The sequence below is a fragment of the Nicotiana tomentosiformis genome, chromosome 1 (genome assembly GCF_000390325.3).
Source record: "Nicotiana tomentosiformis chromosome 1, ASM39032v3, whole genome shotgun sequence".
Taxonomy (NCBI): Eukaryota; Viridiplantae; Streptophyta; class Magnoliopsida; order Solanales; family Solanaceae; genus Nicotiana; species Nicotiana tomentosiformis.
The window spans coordinates 32914363-32931485 of NC_090812.1; the positions used below are offsets into that span (position 1 = coordinate 32914363).

At 41.8% G+C, this 17123-nt stretch overlaps 1 protein-coding gene across 5 annotated transcripts; it reads left to right on the forward strand.

The window, feature by feature from the left end:
- The first annotated feature begins 300 nt into the window (after positions 1 to 300).
- Positions 301 to 16514, forward strand: LOC138895933 (acetylajmalan esterase-like). Of its 5 annotated transcripts, none has more exons than XM_070180699.1 (6): positions 301 to 674; positions 1452 to 1677; positions 2098 to 2304; positions 2416 to 2564; positions 2999 to 3272; positions 4243 to 4645. In XM_070180699.1, the coding sequence occupies exons 2-6, from the start codon at positions 1494 to 1496 to the stop codon at positions 4458 to 4460; spliced, it is 1032 nt and encodes a 343-aa protein (XP_070036800.1). In that variant the 5' UTR covers positions 301 to 674; positions 1452 to 1493; the 3' UTR covers positions 4461 to 4645. The 5 variants fall into 5 exon arrangements, with proteins under 5 accessions (XP_070036800.1, XP_070036803.1, XP_070036811.1 ...); XM_070180702.1 differs by having other exon boundaries at positions 301 to 668; XM_070180710.1 differs by lacking the exons at positions 301 to 674; positions 4243 to 4645 and adding exons at positions 8130 to 8196; positions 16241 to 16514 and having other exon boundaries at positions 681 to 1677.
- Positions 16515 to 17123: the final 609 nt, after the last annotated feature.

Here is a 17123-nt window from a genome sequence, read left to right on the forward strand (position 1 = left end):
TGTGCACCGGGTCCTTGACACCCGAACTCGATTCCAACTTAACTCTCAAACTTCTACTCAGATATCAAAATTCTTTTTTTTATTCTCTTTTAGCTCTAAGTCTTGACCCAAAATCTGAACCTACACAACAGAAAATACGCAATGAGTATAAATTGACTATATTTTATCTCAAACATAATTAAAGTGTATCAAATAATAGGTGCAAAGTAGCCAAAAATTCATATTTCTAGCCTACCATCAATGATAAATGATATTATGATGAAATAAGGGAGGATTGCGTGTGTACTGTGGGATCGGATTGTGCACCGCAACGGATTGTGTATGTTGTACTCATTGTGTTATTGTGTTAGTTTTCAGCCTTTTTATATGATATTTTGAGGTCAGATATTCTGGAGTCTATGTGTGCGAGGATTGAGCTCATTATCATAAATTAACTATTTTACCGTCATTTCCTGTTTCCTTCCCCGTTGTTATTATTATTACTACTGCGTAGAGGTTATTTTAGGTGACCCGCCTTAGCCTCGCCACTACTTCGTCGAGGTTAGGCTCGGCACTTACAGAGTACATGGGGTCGGTTACTACACTCTGCACTTCTTGTGCAGATTTTGGAGTCGGTCCTAGCGGCGGTTAGTAGATTGCTCGGATCCGGTGCTTGACGGAGACTTGAGGTACAGGTGCACATCGTTCGCAGCCCTGAAGTCCCCTTCTACATTACTCTAGTTGTTTATTTCGATTCAGACAGTTATGCTTTCATTCAGACTATTATTTGTAGTATTCTAGATGCTCGTGTATTCGTGACACCAATCTTGGGATTTGTATTTGGATATCGTCGTGCATCAGATTTATCTACTTCATTTAAGTTTATTTAGTTTATTGATTTTCATTTGATTTGAATTATTAAAAATGGTTAATAACTAGCAAGTGAAATGTTAGGCGCCATCACGGTCCCGAGGGTGAGAATTCTGGATCGTGACACGAATCACTAATTGAGGGTGGCATATGTAAATAATGGCGCAATGATGTTTTTTCAGAGTTTAATAGGAAAAAAATGAAAAGAAATGGCCGGTGATATTTTTCTAAGTATCGGTAAGCAGAGTTACTTGATATAGGTAATGGTAAGAGGAGCCAGTATCCGGTAAAATACTTACGACGCAAACAAGGACCAAATAACAAAAGAGTTGGTCATCGAAACAGGAATTTAGCAATACGTACACTTCACTCAACATAATATAATGTAGCTGCCTTGTTAGATGCACACATAAATATCACTTGATAGATTTTGTTTGTTTACTATTTAGTTTTTGACAAAGTGCATGTAGTAGTTATAATTAGGTCTATACTACTAAATATTTCTCATCAAAATTTGAGCTATGGCATTGGCCATTAGAGTGCTTGATCTCTTACGAGTTCTTTCCATAGTCAGTTTCTTGGTTCTTTTACAATTTTTGCAGAAAACCGATGCTCAAGTGCTAATCCCTGAAGTTCCAACATTGATGAAATGCAAGTTTGAGAAAATATATCAGTTGGGTGACTCACTTTCTGATACTGGCAACTTCATTAGAGAGAGCCTCGTTGGAGCTTTTTCTCCCTTTGCAAAACTTCCTTATGGTGAAAACTTTTTCCAGAACAAATCAACTGGACGATGTTCTGATGGTTTGCTCATAATCGATTTCATAGGTACGCATAGGGGTGTCAAATGGGCGGATTGGGTTGATTTTGGACGGGTCAAAATAGAATGAGTCAATAAATGGGCGGATTATTGATCAGCCTAAAAGTTTCTTAGACTGAGATGGACTAGGTCAAGAAGGGCTAAAATTTGACATTATTAATTTCTTAAAGTTGTGTACCGTACGTACACAACTTCAATATTCTCTAGGATTTTCCATTTTCTTGAAAAGTTAACTGGCCTTGAATTTGGGGTTAATTTCATGCGCTGAACTTTACCCGTTGTATTAGTAAAGTCATAATAAAGTGAAAGATCACTATTTTTATTGATGATTTTTTCTTAGCTGACCTAATAATTACATTTAGTTATTTAATGTCAATGACTATATGTCACACTTTTTAATGGATATTTGAAGCTATCTTATTATACAGCATTGGAATGTGGTCTTCCTTTCCTAAATCCCTACAAGGATCAGAATGGAAATTTCACACATGGTGCAAATTTCGCAGTAGCAGGAGCTACTGTTTTGCCAGGTGAAATCATGGCTGAGAAGAAGATTTCTAATTCAGTAACCAATAGTTCATTAAATGTACAACTTGATTGGATGTCTTCTCATTTCAAATCCACTTGCTCTACTGGTAATTATATTTCGAAATTTTTTCAAAAGGAAACGATATTGTTTGGTCATTCATTAATTACAGAATAGTGTTTTTTGTTTTTACTTATTTATTTTCTTTTGTCTTTGCTAGAATGCTCAGAAGACCTAAAGAAGGCACTTTTCCTGGTTGGAGAAATAGGAGGAAATGAGTTTAATTATGGTTTATTGCAAGGTAAACCAATGGAGGAGCTTAGAGCTATGGTCCCTGAAGTTGTTCAGACCATTATCAATGCTGTTAAAGTATGCTTTCCATTTTCTCCGTTTTTAGTATGTGAAACTCACGAAAGATGTTTGGTTGCCTTCCACAAATAATCACGAGCATCAATGTTTACGTCTACTCATCAATATTTGCAGCAAATCAATAAATGCATGATATATGTATTTCGCATAAATTATAACACTTAAAAAGGTAGTCCGGTGTACTAAGCTTATGCTACGTACAAGGTCCGGGAAAGGGCCGGACCACAAAGATCTATTGGATCCATATGTATATTTTTCATCTCAATTTAAGACTGATGTTTCTCTTTAGAGTTAAATTAACTTGATTTATAACTATATCGGGTACAAGTTATCTAATTTTTACCACTAGTACAGTATCACGAGCATTAATAGAAAGACATTTTAGTTGCCTTTGATTAGAAACATTTTGCTAATTAATTCATTACCTCTTTCAGACTATCATTGGGTTTGGAGCTGTCCGAATTGTCATTCCTGGAAATTTCCCAATTGGTTGTATACCAAATTTGCTAACAACGTTTTTGACCAATAATTCAACTGCGTACGATGATAATCATTGCTTGAAAGATCTAAATGACTTGGCAATTCTCTACAATCATCATTTGCAAAAAGCCATTCAAGAGCTGAAGAAAGGACATCCAAATATTACATTGGTTTATGGTGACTACTACAATGCCTATCTCTGGCTTCTACAAAATGCCGCAAATCTTGGTAAGTACTCAAAATAACATTCTTTCTATTTTTAACCTTAGTTTATTTTCTTTTAACAAGAATTTGTCCACATAACCTTTTTTTTTCTTTTGATAAATTGATTCCTTTTCCACCCATTTTTCGTCCCGAGCACCCTTATTGAAATGATCAATCTGCACTCTCCAAAAATAAAGTTCGTAAAATGCAATAACATTTGAGAAAGTAACACCAAAGTGATCAAGAAACTAAAACAGTGGCGGTTGCCAGAGCCAACAATTCTAACAAAAGAGTTAGAAAAATGTAAGAATACGACGCATGAGATTTAAACATGTGCTATAGACTTCCCTTATGTCAAGGGGTTCAACAAGTTATATATTGCGTGGTATAATTTTCTAAAGGGAAGTCAATTAAACTATATATCGAAATGATTAGGTGTCATACGGAAGCTAGTAAAGCAAACTTTCAACGACGATAAATTAGACAACAGAAGATAAATATACCTAAAGAAACACAAACATTTAACGTGGTTCGGTCAATTGACCTACGTCCACAGGTGCAGATGAGCAATCAACTATATAAAAGAGAGTACAACATATCGAGAGAACAACCTCACAAAGAGGCACATACAAGTGACAACATAACACTTGTCTCACAAAAACTCCCCCCTAAACAAGACTCTCAAATCCCTTATGGACTACGTTGTGGATGCTGCTAAATGAGAAGGAAGGATCCTCAATTTATAGAAGTCTAAAATATTTTTTCCTCCAAGAAAAAAGACTATCCAAATATGGAAGAATTATATTTTCGTTTTTGTAAAATGTAAAACCAATTATGGTAAATATGTTGCCCTTCCTTCAAGAGATAGAAAAACCAAATATGGTAAGAAAATAAGGATAAACACCTAACATGAACTCCTTTCAATACAATACGTGTAAATCCACCCCAGTAGAATATCTCATGCAATTACATATATTTTGATTCAAATGTGCAGGTTTTGACAAAAACTCTCTACTGAAAGCTTGTTGTGGAATAGGAGAAAAATATAATTACGACAAAAGTAGAATATGTGGAGCTCCAGGACTGCAAATTTGTACCGACCCTAGTACTTACATCAGTTGGGACGGAATTCATTTGACACAACAAGCCTACAAATGGTTGGCAAGATGGCTAATCGATAACATGCTACCAAAATTGAAATGCCAAGCTTAATTTAGGCTTCCTTTTCTTTTTCTTCGCAAAGTGCATCAATAGATCTATTAAAAATTTAAAAATAGGCCTCTCATTTCTTTCTCATGTGTATATAGAGCAATGCGGAGCGAAGCAATTGTTATAAATTAGAATGTATTCAATCCATTTAGTAGAAAAAGGATATAGACGTTTTCTTCCAAGGTCAATTGCTCAGTATTTAACATAAAGCTTCTTTTTTTTTTATTTTTTTTTCCGTTTTAGTTTTAGTGGTTAAAAGTTAAAACGTTAACTTAGAAAAACTCAAACAAGAGAAGTAATATTTTTTTAACCTTTCTTTATTTCTTTTTAATATTTTTCGATCTGTAGTTAACTGGAGAAATGATTGCTTTAATTTTCATATTAGCCACTTCACAACGTTCTGTTCTTGTCTCACATGGATATTAAACTTTCAATCTATTAGAACGTTTAAAAAATATTATAACATGTGAAAAAGGATGGAGTGCTTTTTTTCTTTTTCTTTTTCTTTTTTTCCATTCGGTAGATGGAATGTTCATTCTCGACGTGATGGCGTCAGGCGTGTAACGTTGTGTCTTTTGTGATGTGAAGTCTACGTACCCAAAAACAACATTATCCTTAACTTCTTTTTATATTTTGAAAAAAGAACAAGAATACGTGAACATTGTGTTATGAAGGCTGGGGAAAGTGAGCTAATTGATGTCGTGGAAGCCATATCCGACGATATTTTAATATTTTAATGATTCATAACACCAATTAACACCAGGAATGTTTTTTTAGAAGAGTTGACTTTTTGAACGTGTGCCATGCAATGGTTTTAAAATGTTATATAGCGTGATAATTCAAGGAAATCCGGCCAGCTTGCCTTTTGTTACCTCCCGTACTTTTGTACGTTTTATTTGTCGTAAGTTAATGGACATAAGTTCAAGAACACGATTATTCTTGAGGTTATAAGTGGTTATGCTAAGTTTAAAAAATATTGAGAAAGCGTCATAAGGATTAGAGGTCAACAAATCAAAGACAATAAGTTTCATCAATGTAAATACCCCGTGCTTTAGGGCTATGGCTTGAGCCGCTCGACGTATGTAATTAAGTAGACCCGAACCACGAAGAATTTTGGTCATATTCAAGTGTAACGACCCGGCCGGTCGTTTTGAGTGTATTAGCCCCGACCCTCTATTTACTATTTTTTCCGTATCTGTTTCTGCTTATGTGACTTGCCGGGAGGTCTTGTTTTTGATTTCGGAGTGTTTTGGGATACTTAGTCCCTAAAACGGAAGCTTAAGTCTTAGAATTTTGACTGTAGTTGGAAGTGTGTGAAGACGACTCCGGAAAGGAGTTTCGTCGGTTCTGTTAGCTCTGTTGGGTGGTTTTGCACTTAGGAGCGTGTCCGGACTGTGAATTTGAGGTCTGTAGCTAATTTAGGCTTGAAATGGCGAAAGTTGAATTTTGAAAAGTTTGACCGGGGGTTGACTTTTTGATATCGGGGTCGGATTCCGATTCCGGAAGTTGAAATAGGTCCGTAATATTGAATTTGACTGTGTGCAAATTTTGAAGTCAATCGAACGTGGTTTGTAGGTTTCGGCGTCGTTTGTGGCATTTGAAAGTTTAGAAGTTCTTTAGGCTTGAATCCGGGTGTAATTGGTGTTTTGATGTTGTTTTGAGTGTTTCGAAGGCTCGACTAAATTCGTATGGTATTTTAGGATTGATTGGTATATTTGGTTGAGGTCCCGGGAACCTCGGGTGAGTTTCAGATGCTTAACGGATCATTTTTGTACTTGGCTTGATAGCTGAAGTTCTGGTTTCAGCAGGTTCTGGTTTCCTTGTATGCGATCGCCGGTATTCATTCGCGATCGCGTAAGCTAATTTGGGACAGAGGTGAGCTTGTTCTATGCGATCGTAGAGTTAGGAACGCGATCGCATATGTGTGCGAAGATGTGCTTCGCGAACGCATGGCTAAGGTCGCGTTCGCGTAGAAGGATTTGAGCAGGAGGGGAGGTGTGGCCAATGCTCTATGCGATCGCGTAGGTATGAGAGGAAGTGATCCGCGATTGCGTGGGTGATTCCGCGATCGCGTAGGGTAAAAATGTGGGGTATCATAGTTGTGCTTCGCGATCGCGAGGAATGTTCCGCGATCGCGAAAGGATATCTGGGCAGGCAATATTAATTTCAAAAACGAGGGTTTGAACCCATTTTGCATATTTTGAGCCAGAGAATACGGAATTGGGTGATTCTTGAAGGGATTTTCGTGGAGTTGATTGGGGTAAGTGATTATTACTTGGTTTTGGTTAAATTCCATGATTTTATCTTTAATTTTATCATCTAATTTGTGATTTGGGGTGAGAAATTGGAGAAAAAGAGGGAGAACTCTTGAATTGGGATTTTGATGATTTGAATGAGATTTTGTTATCGGATTTGAGTACATTTGGTATGGTTAGACTCGTGAGTGAATGGGCTTTCGGGTTTTGTGATTTTTTTTGGATTTCGAGACGTGGGCCCGGGAGCCGGGTTCTGGCCAATTTGGATTTTTGGCTATAATTTAGTACTTTTCTTGTGGAATTGATCCTTTCAGCCTATATTGATTGTATTGTTCTACTTGTGTCTAGATTCGGGATATTTGGAGACCGATTTGAGAGGCAAAGGCATTTCAAAGCAGAGATTTGTTCGGTTTGAGGTAAGTAACAGTCTTAAATCTGGTTTTGAGGGTATGAAACCCCGAGAATTGATACGATGTGAGTGTTTAAAGGTGACGCACATGCTAGGTGACGGGCGTGTGAGCGTGCACCACAAGGGATTATGACTTGGTCCGTCCCGTGAGACTTTAAAGTCGAATAGCCATTGTTATTACTTGTTTTTCCTTGTCTTTGAGCAGTTGACTGCCTTTCATGTTAGAAACCATGCGTAGGCCATATGATACCACTGTTGGGACCCGCATCAGTCGTATAGTTATTGAATTGACTGCTAATTGCTGTCTTGTACTCAGTCACAGTCTTACTTGTGTGTTACATCTCTCTTCCCTCTCAGTTTTTGTTGATACTTGTTGTATTCTCTGTTTGGGTTGATCATGATGATATTCTGTGAGTCTGAGGGGCTGGAGAGATTAGTGACTGAGATAGGGCCTGAGTGCCGAGCTGTGAGCTATGTGAGGTTATATGGATCGGGTTGCACGCCGCAACGAGCCTTATGGCTATTTATGGATTGTGGATCGGGTTGCACGCCGCAACGAGCTTTATGGCTACTTATATGATTGGGTCGGGCTGCACGCCGTAACGATATAGCGCTTGGGCTGAAAGGAGCCCCTCCGAAGTCTGCACACCCCCAGTAAACGCAGGTACCTATTGAGAGTGTGTATTGAGGGCTGAGAGCTGAGAGTATGAGCTGTTGAAATAAGTTGAGTGACTGCTGCCTTGAGAGGCTGTAGTTGCTTTTATTTATTGTTGCACTTAGTTGTTATCTGTTGTTGTGGTGAAATTTCTGGAAGATTCATATCTGTTTTACTTGAGCTCGAACTGATTTGACTTACACCACCGGATTTGAAAGCATGTTCACTCTTTACTGAAAACTTTTGAAATGAACTGTATTTTTATAGCTCGTCACTGCTTCTCAGTTCCTTATTTAATTCTGTTACTTGCTGACTTGGTTGTACTCATGCTACACCTTGCACTTCATGTGCAGATCCAGGTGTGTACGGTTCTGGCTGTCACTGAGTTCGTGTGCGAGCTGACTATCGGAGACTTACGAGGTAGCTGCCGGCGTCCGCAGTTCTTGTTTTTCCTTTCTTATTATCTTTTCTCTCTTGTATTGGCATTTGACACAGACTGTAGTAGACTCTGTTTTCTAGATTGGCTGTTAGATGCTCGTGACTTAGTGACACCCCGATGTCGGGCTATTTTTCCGCACTTATGTTTTAATTGGGTTTTACCCCCATTTTATGAAAAACTCATGTTATTTTAAATGTCTTAATTCATTCGTGTTAAATTTTGAAAGTGTTTTGGAAAGGTCGGCTTGCCTAGTAGCATGATAGGCGCCATCACGACGGGTTAGGTTTTGGGTCGTGACAAGTTGGTATCAGAGCCTAGGTTACATAGATCTCACGAGTCATGAGCAGGTTTAGTAGAGTCTTGTAGATCGGTATGGAGACGTCCGTACTTATCTTCGAGAGGCTGCCGAACCCTTAGGAAACTTCACATTCTTGAATTCTTGTCGTGCAAATCTGTTGATTCTAGTAACTAAACATTTGTTGTTTCATTCTCTCACATATGGTGAGGACTCGTACTACCGGGCAGGATGGACAACCACCAGTATCACCAGCTAGGGCCGCGAGAGGCCAAGGCTGCGGTAGAGGCCGTGGTAAGGGCAGAGGTGCAGTCCGCACAGCAGCTGGGGCAGTACATGCAGATCCACCAGTTGCCCCAGATCAGGATCAGGATCAGATTTCAGTTGTTGATGCACCAGCTCAGGCACCACCTGTGCCTATTGTGATTCCAGGCCTTCAGGAGGCTTTAGCTCAGATTCTGACCGCGTGTACCAGTCTTGCTCAGGCGGTCTCTATTCCGGCCGCAACATCCACTTCATAGGCCGGGGGAGGTGCTCAGACTCCCGCTGCCCGCACACCAGAGCAGGTGGTACAGGGATTCCAAACACCGGGGGCACCACCAGCCCAGTCGGTTACATCTGCTCAAGACTATGTGGATCCTGCTATGCCTGAGGATGAGCAGCGTAGATTGGAGAGGTTTGGGAGACTCCAGCCTCCATCTTTCAGTGATGTAGACGGAGAGGATGCACAGGGTTTCTTGGACAGATGTTAGAGGATACTCCGTACAACAGGTATTCTAGAGGCCAGTGGGGTCTCGTTCACTACTTTTCAGTTCTCTGGGGTTGCCTTCAGCTGGTGGGAGGATTACGAGAGGCGTAGACCGGTCGGCGCAGCAACCTTTACGTGGCAGCAGTTCTCCGGTCTATTCTTGGAGAAGTTTGTGCCACAGTCCCACAGAGAGGAGCTACACAGGCAGTTCGAGCAACTTCGTCAGGGTGATATCTCTGTGACGTAGTATGAGATATGATTCTCGGAGTTGGCCCGTCATGCTATCTGGTTGGTTCCCACAGACAGGGAGAGGATCAGAAGGTTTATAGATGGCCTCACTTTTCAGTTGCGATTACTTATGACCAGAGAGAGAGAGTGTGTCTGATGCTACTTTTGATGAGGTTGTCGACATTGCTCGTCAGATTGAGATGGTTCGCAGCCAAGAGCGAGTTGAGAGAGAGGCCAAGAGGCCTCGTGGACATGGTGGATTTAGTGGTGTCCCTTCTGGGGGGCAGTTCCACCACGGTAGGGGTCATTTTTTTAGACATGCTCCGATGGCTCACCCAGTTCACCATGATGCATCATCTGGCCATGGTTCACACGGTTATCAACAGGGCCACTCATCTCTCAGTGCTCTCCCAGCTTAGAGTTCGTCTCGTGCTCCATCGGGTCAGGGTACGCCTATGCTAGGTCCTTCTGCTAGTTATCCCGGTACTCGGGGCTCCCTTCAGTCCCCAACACCAGCACCGGGGAGTTGTTATGAGTGTGGAGAGCTTGGATACATCAGGAGGCATTGTCCTTGCCTTACAGGAGGTCCGGCTCAGCAGAGAAGCCAGTCTATGACATCAGCACCAGTTTCTTCACCACTCTTTCAGCCAGCTCGGGGTAGAGCCCAGGCAGCTAGGGGTCGCCTGAGAGGGGGAGGCCGATCAGGGGGTGGCCAGACCCGTTTCTATGCTCTTCCTTCCAGACCATATTCCATTGCTTCGGATGCTGTGATTAAAGGTATTGTCTTAGTTTTCCACAGAGATGCCTCTGTATTATTTGACCCTAGTTCCACTTATTCATATGTTTCCTCGTATTTCGCTCATTTTTTGGATATTCCCTGTGAGTCTTTAGTTTGATCTGTTCAAGTATCTACTCCTGTGGGTGATACTATTATTGTCGACCATGTATATCGGTCATGTGTGGTGACCATTGGGGGTCTGGAGACTAGAGTGGATCTTTTGCTGCTCTGTATGGTCGATTTTGATGTGATTTTGGGTATGGATTGGTTGTCTCCATGTCATGCTGTTCTAGATTATCACGCTAAGACCGTGATGTTGGCGATGCCGGGATTGCCGAGGATTGAGTGGAGCAGCTCTATAGACTATGTTCCCAGTAGAGTGATTTCATACTTGAAAGCTCAGTGGATGGTTGAGAAAGGTTGTCTATCTTATCTGGCCTTTGTGAGGGATGTTAGTGCAGAGGCCTCTGCTATTGATTCTGTTCCGGTGGTGCGAGATTTCCCGGATGTGTTTCCCGTTGACCTATCGGGCATGCCACCCAACAGGGATATTGATTTCGGTATTGATTTGGTGCCGGGCACTCAGCCCATTTTTATTCCACCGTACCGTATGGCACCGGCTGAGTTGAAGGAATTGAAGGAGCATCTTCAGGAACTCCTTAATAAGGGGTTTATTTGGCCTAGCGTGTCACCTTGGGGTGCACCAGTTCTATTTGTGAAGAAGAAGGATGGTACTATGAGAATGTGCATTGATTATAGACAGTTGAACAAGGTCACAATCAAGAACAAGTATCCTTTGCCACGTATTGATGATTTGCTTGACCAACTTCAGGGAGCGATGGTGTTCTCCAAGATTGATTTGAGGTTAGGTATCACCAGCTGAAGATTCGAGACTCAGATATTCTTAAGACAGCTTTCAGGACCCAATATGGTCATTATGAGTTCCTTGTGATGTCTTTTGGGCTGACCAACACCCCAGCAGCGTTCATGCATCTGATGAACAGTGTGTTTTAGCCTTATTTGGACTCGTTCGTCATTGTATTCATTGATGATATCTTGGTGTACTCTCATAGCCAGGAGGAGCATGCCCAGTATCTGAGGATTGTGTTACAACGATTGAGGGAGGAGAAACTTTATGCAAAGTTCCCCAAGTGTGAGTTTTGGCTGAGTTCAGTGGCGTTCTTGGGGCACGTGGTGTCCAGTGAGGGTATTCAGGTGGATCCGAAGAAGATAGAGGCGCTGAAGAGTTGGCCCAGACCGTCCTCAGCCACGGAGATTAGGAGCTTTCTTGGTTTGGCGGGCTATTACCATCGTTTTGTGGAGGGTTTTCCATCTATTGCATGGCCCTTGACAAGATTGACCCAAAAAGGTGCCCCATTTAGGTGGTCGGATGAGTGCGAGGAGAGATTTCAGAAGCTCAAGACTGCCTTGAGCATGGCTCCGATTCTAGTTCTGCCATCAGCTTCTGGTTCCTACACAGTGTATTGTGATGCCTCGCGGATAGGTATTGGGTGTGTTCTGATGCAGGAGGGTAGAGTATTTTTTATGTTTCACGCCAATTGAAGACCCATGAGAAGAACTATCCTGTCCATGACCTTGAGTTAGCAACTATTGTTCACACCTTAAAGATTTGGCGACACTATTTGTACGGGGTCCATTGTGAGATTTACACTGATTATTGGAGTTTGCAGCATTTGTTCAAACAGAAGGATCTTAACTTGCGTCAGTGGAGGTGGTTGGAGCTTTTTAAGGACTATGATATCACCATTTTGTACCATCCCGGGAAGGCCAATGTGGTGGCCGATGCCTTGAGTCGCCGGGCGGAGAGTTTGGGGAGTTTAGCGTATCTTTTAGCAGTAGAGAGACCCTTGGCATTGGATGTTCAGGCCTTAGCTAGCCAGCTTGTCAGATTGGATATTTTGGAGCCTAGTCAGGTATTGGCCTGTGTGGTCTCTAGGTCTTCTCTTTATGATAGTATCAGGGAGCGTCAGTATGATGACCCCCCATCTGCTCATCCTCTAGGACAGGGTTCGGCGAGGTAATGCTAGAGATGTGACTATTGGTGATGATGGCGTGTTGAGGATGCAGGGCCGGATATGTGAGCCCAATGTGGATTAGCTTCGGGAGTTGATTCTTGAGGAGGCTCACAGATCGCGTCACTCCATTCATCCGGGCGCCGCGAAGATGTACCAGAATGTGAGACAACACTATTGGCGGAGGAGGATGAAGAAGGATATATTTGGGTTTGTGGCTCGGTGTCTCAACTATCAGCAGGTTAAGTATGAGCATCAGAGACCAGGTGGATTGCTTCAGAGGTTAGAGATCCTAGAGTGGAAGTGGGAGCGGATCACCATGGATTTCATAGTTGGGCTCCCACGGACTTCGAGGAAGTTCGATGCTATTTGGGTGATTGTGGATCAGTTGACCAAGTCCGCGCACTTCATTCCAGTTGGTACTACTTATTCTTCAGAGTGGTTGGCTGAGATTTACATCCGAGAGATTGTTCACCTTCATAGTGTCCCAGTTTCCATCATTTCAGATAGAGGCACACAGTTTACATCGAAGTTTTGGAGGGCCGTGCAGTGAGAGTTGGGTACTCAGGTTGAGTTGAGCACAACCTTTCACCCTCAAACGGACGGACAGTCCGAGCGTACTATCCATATATTGGAGGACATGTTACGCGCTTGTGTCATTGATTTTGGGGATTCATGTGACCAGTTTCTGCCGCTCGCAGAATTTGCATATAACAACAGTTATCAGTCGAGCATTAAGATGGCTCCGTACGAGGCTTTATATGGGAGGCAGTGTAGATCTCCGATGGGATGGTTTGAGCCGGACGAGGCTAGGCTCTTGGGTACAGACTTGGTCCAGGATGCATTAGACAAGGTGAGATTGATTCAGGAGCGACTTCGCACAGTGCAGTCTAGGCAGAAGAGCTATGCTGACAGGAAGGTCCGTAATGTGTATTTCATGGTCGGGGAGAAAGTTCTGCTGAAGGTATCACCTATGAAGGGTGTTATGAGGTTTGGGAAGAGAGGCAAGTTGAGCCCTCAGTTCATTGGGCCTTTTGAGGTACTTCAGAGGATCGGAGAGGTGTCTTACAAGCTTGCCTTGCCACCTAGCTTGTCGAGTGTGCATCCAGTATTTCATGTTTCTATGCTCCGGAAGTATATCGGCGATCCGTCCTATGTTTTGGATCTAAGCACGGTTCAGTTGGATGGTGATATGACTTATGATGTGGAGCCAGTGGCCATTTTGGAGCGGCAGGTTCAGAAGTTGAGGTCAAAGGATGTAGCTTCAGTGAAGGTGCAGTGGAGAGGTCAGCCGGTCAAGGAGGCGACTTGGGAGACCGAGCATGATATGTGCAGCCGTTATCCTCATCTTTTCACCACTTCAGGTATGTCTCTATGCTCATTCGAGGAGGAACGATTATTTTAAGAGGGGGGATGTAATGACCCGACCGGTCCTTTTGAGTTTATTAGCCCCGATCCCCTATTTACTGTTTCTTCCCGTATCTGTTTCTGCTTATGTGACTTGTTGGGAGGTCTTGTTTTTGATTTTAGAGTATTTTGGGACACTTAGTCCCTAAAACGGAAGCTTAAGTCTTAGGATTTGACCGTATTCGGAAGTGTATGGAGACAACTCCGGAATGGAGTTTCGTTGGTTCCGTTAGCTCCGTTGGGTGATTTTGGACTTAGGAGTGTGTCCGTACTATGAATTTGAGGTCTGTAGCTAATTTAGGCTTGAAATGGCAAAAATCGAATTTTGGGAAGTTTGACTGGGGGGTTGACTTTTTGATATCGGGGTCGGATTCCGATTCAGGAAGTTGAAATAGGTCTGCAATGTTGAATATGACTTGTGGGCAAAATTTGAGGTCAATCGGACGTGGTTTGGTAGGTTTCGGCGTCGTTTGTGGAATTTGAAAGTTTAGAAGTTCTTTAGGCTTGAATCCGGGTGTAATTGGTGTTTTGATGTTGTTTTGAGTGATTCGAAGGCTCAACTAAATTCGTATGGTGTTTTAGGATTGATTGGTATATTTGGTTGAGGTCCCGGGAACCTCGGGTGAGTTTCAGATGCTTAACGGATCATTTTTGGACTTGGCTTGATAGCTGAAGTTCTAGTTTCAGCAGGTTCTGGTTTCCTTGTACGCGATCGCATGTATTCATTCGTGATCGTGTAAGCTTATTTGGGGCAGAGGTGAGTTTGTTCTATGCGATCATAGAGTTAGGAACGCGATCGCGTATGTGTGCAAATATGTGCTTCATGAATGCGTGGCTAAGGTCGCGTTCGCGTAGAAGGATTTGAGCAGGAGGGGAGATGTGGCCAATGCTCTATGCGATTGCGTAAGGCAGGATACGATCGCGTAGGTTTGAGAGGCAGTGATCCGCGATTGCGTAGGTGATTCCACGATCGCGAGGAATGTTCCACGATCGCGAAAGGATATCTGGGCAGGCAGTATTAATTTCAAAAATGAGGGTTTGAACCCATTTTGCATATTTTGAGCCAGAGAACACGGAATTGGGCGATTCTTGAAGGGATTTTCGTGGAGTTGATTGGGGTAAGTGATTCTTACTTGGTTTTGGTTAAATCCCATGATTTCATCTTTAATTGTATCATTTAATTTGTGATTTGGGGTGAGAAATTGGGGAAAAAGAGGAAGAACTCTTGAGTTAGGATTTTGAGGTTTTGAATGGGATTTTGTTATCAGATTTGAGTACATTTGGTATGGTTAGACTCGTGAGTGAATGGGCTTTCGGGTTTTGTGACTTTTGTTGGATTTCGAGACGTGGGCCCGGGAGTTGGGTTCGGGCCAATTTCGTATATTTGGCTATAATTTAGTACTTTTCTTGTGGAATTGATCCCTTTAGCATATATTGATTATATTGTTCTACTTATGGCTAGATTCAGGACATTTGGAGACCGATTTGAGAGGGAAAGACATTTCGGAGTAGAGATTTGCTCGGTTTAAGGTAAGTAACAGTCTTAAATATGGTTTTGAGGGTATGAAACCCCGAGAATTTGTATGATGTGAGTGTTTGGAGGTGACGCACATGCTAGGTGACGGGCGTGTAAGCGTGCACCGAGAGGGCTTGTGACTTGGTTCATCGCGTGAGACTTTAAAGTCTAATAGCCATTATTATTACTTATTTTTCCTTATCTTTGAGCAATTAACTGCCTTTCTTGTTAGAAACCATGCCTAGGCCATATGATACCACTGTTAGGACCTGCAATGGTCGTATACTTGTTGAATTGACTGCTAATTGTTGTCTTGTACTCAGTCATAGTCTTACTTGTGTGTTACATCTCTATTCTCTCTCAGTTCTTGTTGATACTTGTTGTATTCTCTGTTTGGGATGATTATGATTATATTCTATGAGCCCAAGGGGCTGGAGAGGTTAGTGACTGAGATAGGACCTGAGTACCGAGCTGTGGGCTATGTGAGGTTATAAGGATCGGGTTGCACGCCGCAACAAGCCTTATGGCTATTTATGGATTGTGGATATGGTTGCACGCCGCAAAGAGCCTTATGGTTACTTATATGATTGGGTCGGGCTGCACGCCGCATCGATATAACGCTTGGGCTGAAAGGAGCCCTTCCGGAGTCTGCACACTCCCAGTGAGCGTAGGTACCTATTGAGAGTGTGTATTGAGGGCTGAGAGCCGAGAGTATGAGCTGTTGAGATGAGTTGAGTGACTGCTGCCTTGAGAGGCTGTACTTGATTTTATTTATTGTTGCACTTAGTTGTTATTTGTTGTTGTGGTGAAATTTCTGGAAGATTCATATCTGTTTTACTTGAGCTCGAACTGATTTGACTTACACCACCAGATTTGAAAGCATGTTCACTCTTTATTGAAAACTTTTGAAAAAATTGTATTTTTATAGCTCGTCACTGCTTCTCAGTTCCTTATTTAATTCTGTTACTTGCTGACTTGGTTGTACTCATGTTACACCCTGCACTTCATGTGCAGATCCAGGTGTGTACGGTTCTAGCGGTCGCTAAGTTCGTGCGCGAGCTGACTATCGGAGACTTACGAGGTAGCTGTCGGCTTTCGCAGTCCTTGTTTCTCCTTTCTTAATATCTTTTCTCTCTTGTATTGGCATTTGGCACAGATTGTAGTAGACTCTGTTTTCTAGATTGATTGTTAGATGCTCGTGACTTAGTGACACCTCGATGTTAGGCTAGTTTTTTGCACTTATGTTTTAATTGGGTTTTACCCCTGTTTTATGAAAAACTCTGGTTATTTTAAATAGCTTAATTCATTCCTGTTAAATGTGAAAGTGTTTTGGAAAGGTCAGCTTGCCTAGCACCACGATAGGCGCCATCACGATGAGTTAGGTTTTGGATCGTGACATCAAGTATGCAAATAAAGAGCACAATATATAAAAAGATGAAGTCCCGAAATGATGTAGGACTTAAAAGCGTGATGATGGTGATTAAGAATAATTTTTGGTGTGTATAAGAAGGCTATGGACTAGAATCATGCCACACCATAGTGATACTGAGTTTATGAAGTGTGTATAAGATAATTATTATTTAATTGAATTGAGATCAAGAAATTAATTATATGCATAATTGGCTAAATGAGAAATTATAATGGAAGACAAATTAAATTGAATTATTTAATAAATGGTGTAGTGGATAACATTCCACATGTCACATGGTGGAAGCAACATTAGTGACTAATCTACACCCATAAGTGGTGGTGGCACTATTAAACTTAATGTCTCAAGAGAGATGCTAAGGAGGACATGTGTAAATGGAAAAAAAGTTACAATTATGTCTCTTGTTTCACTTGATTTGAGAATGAAATTGAAAAATAGATAGGTTCAACATAGTGTAGCAACAAGGAACGTTAA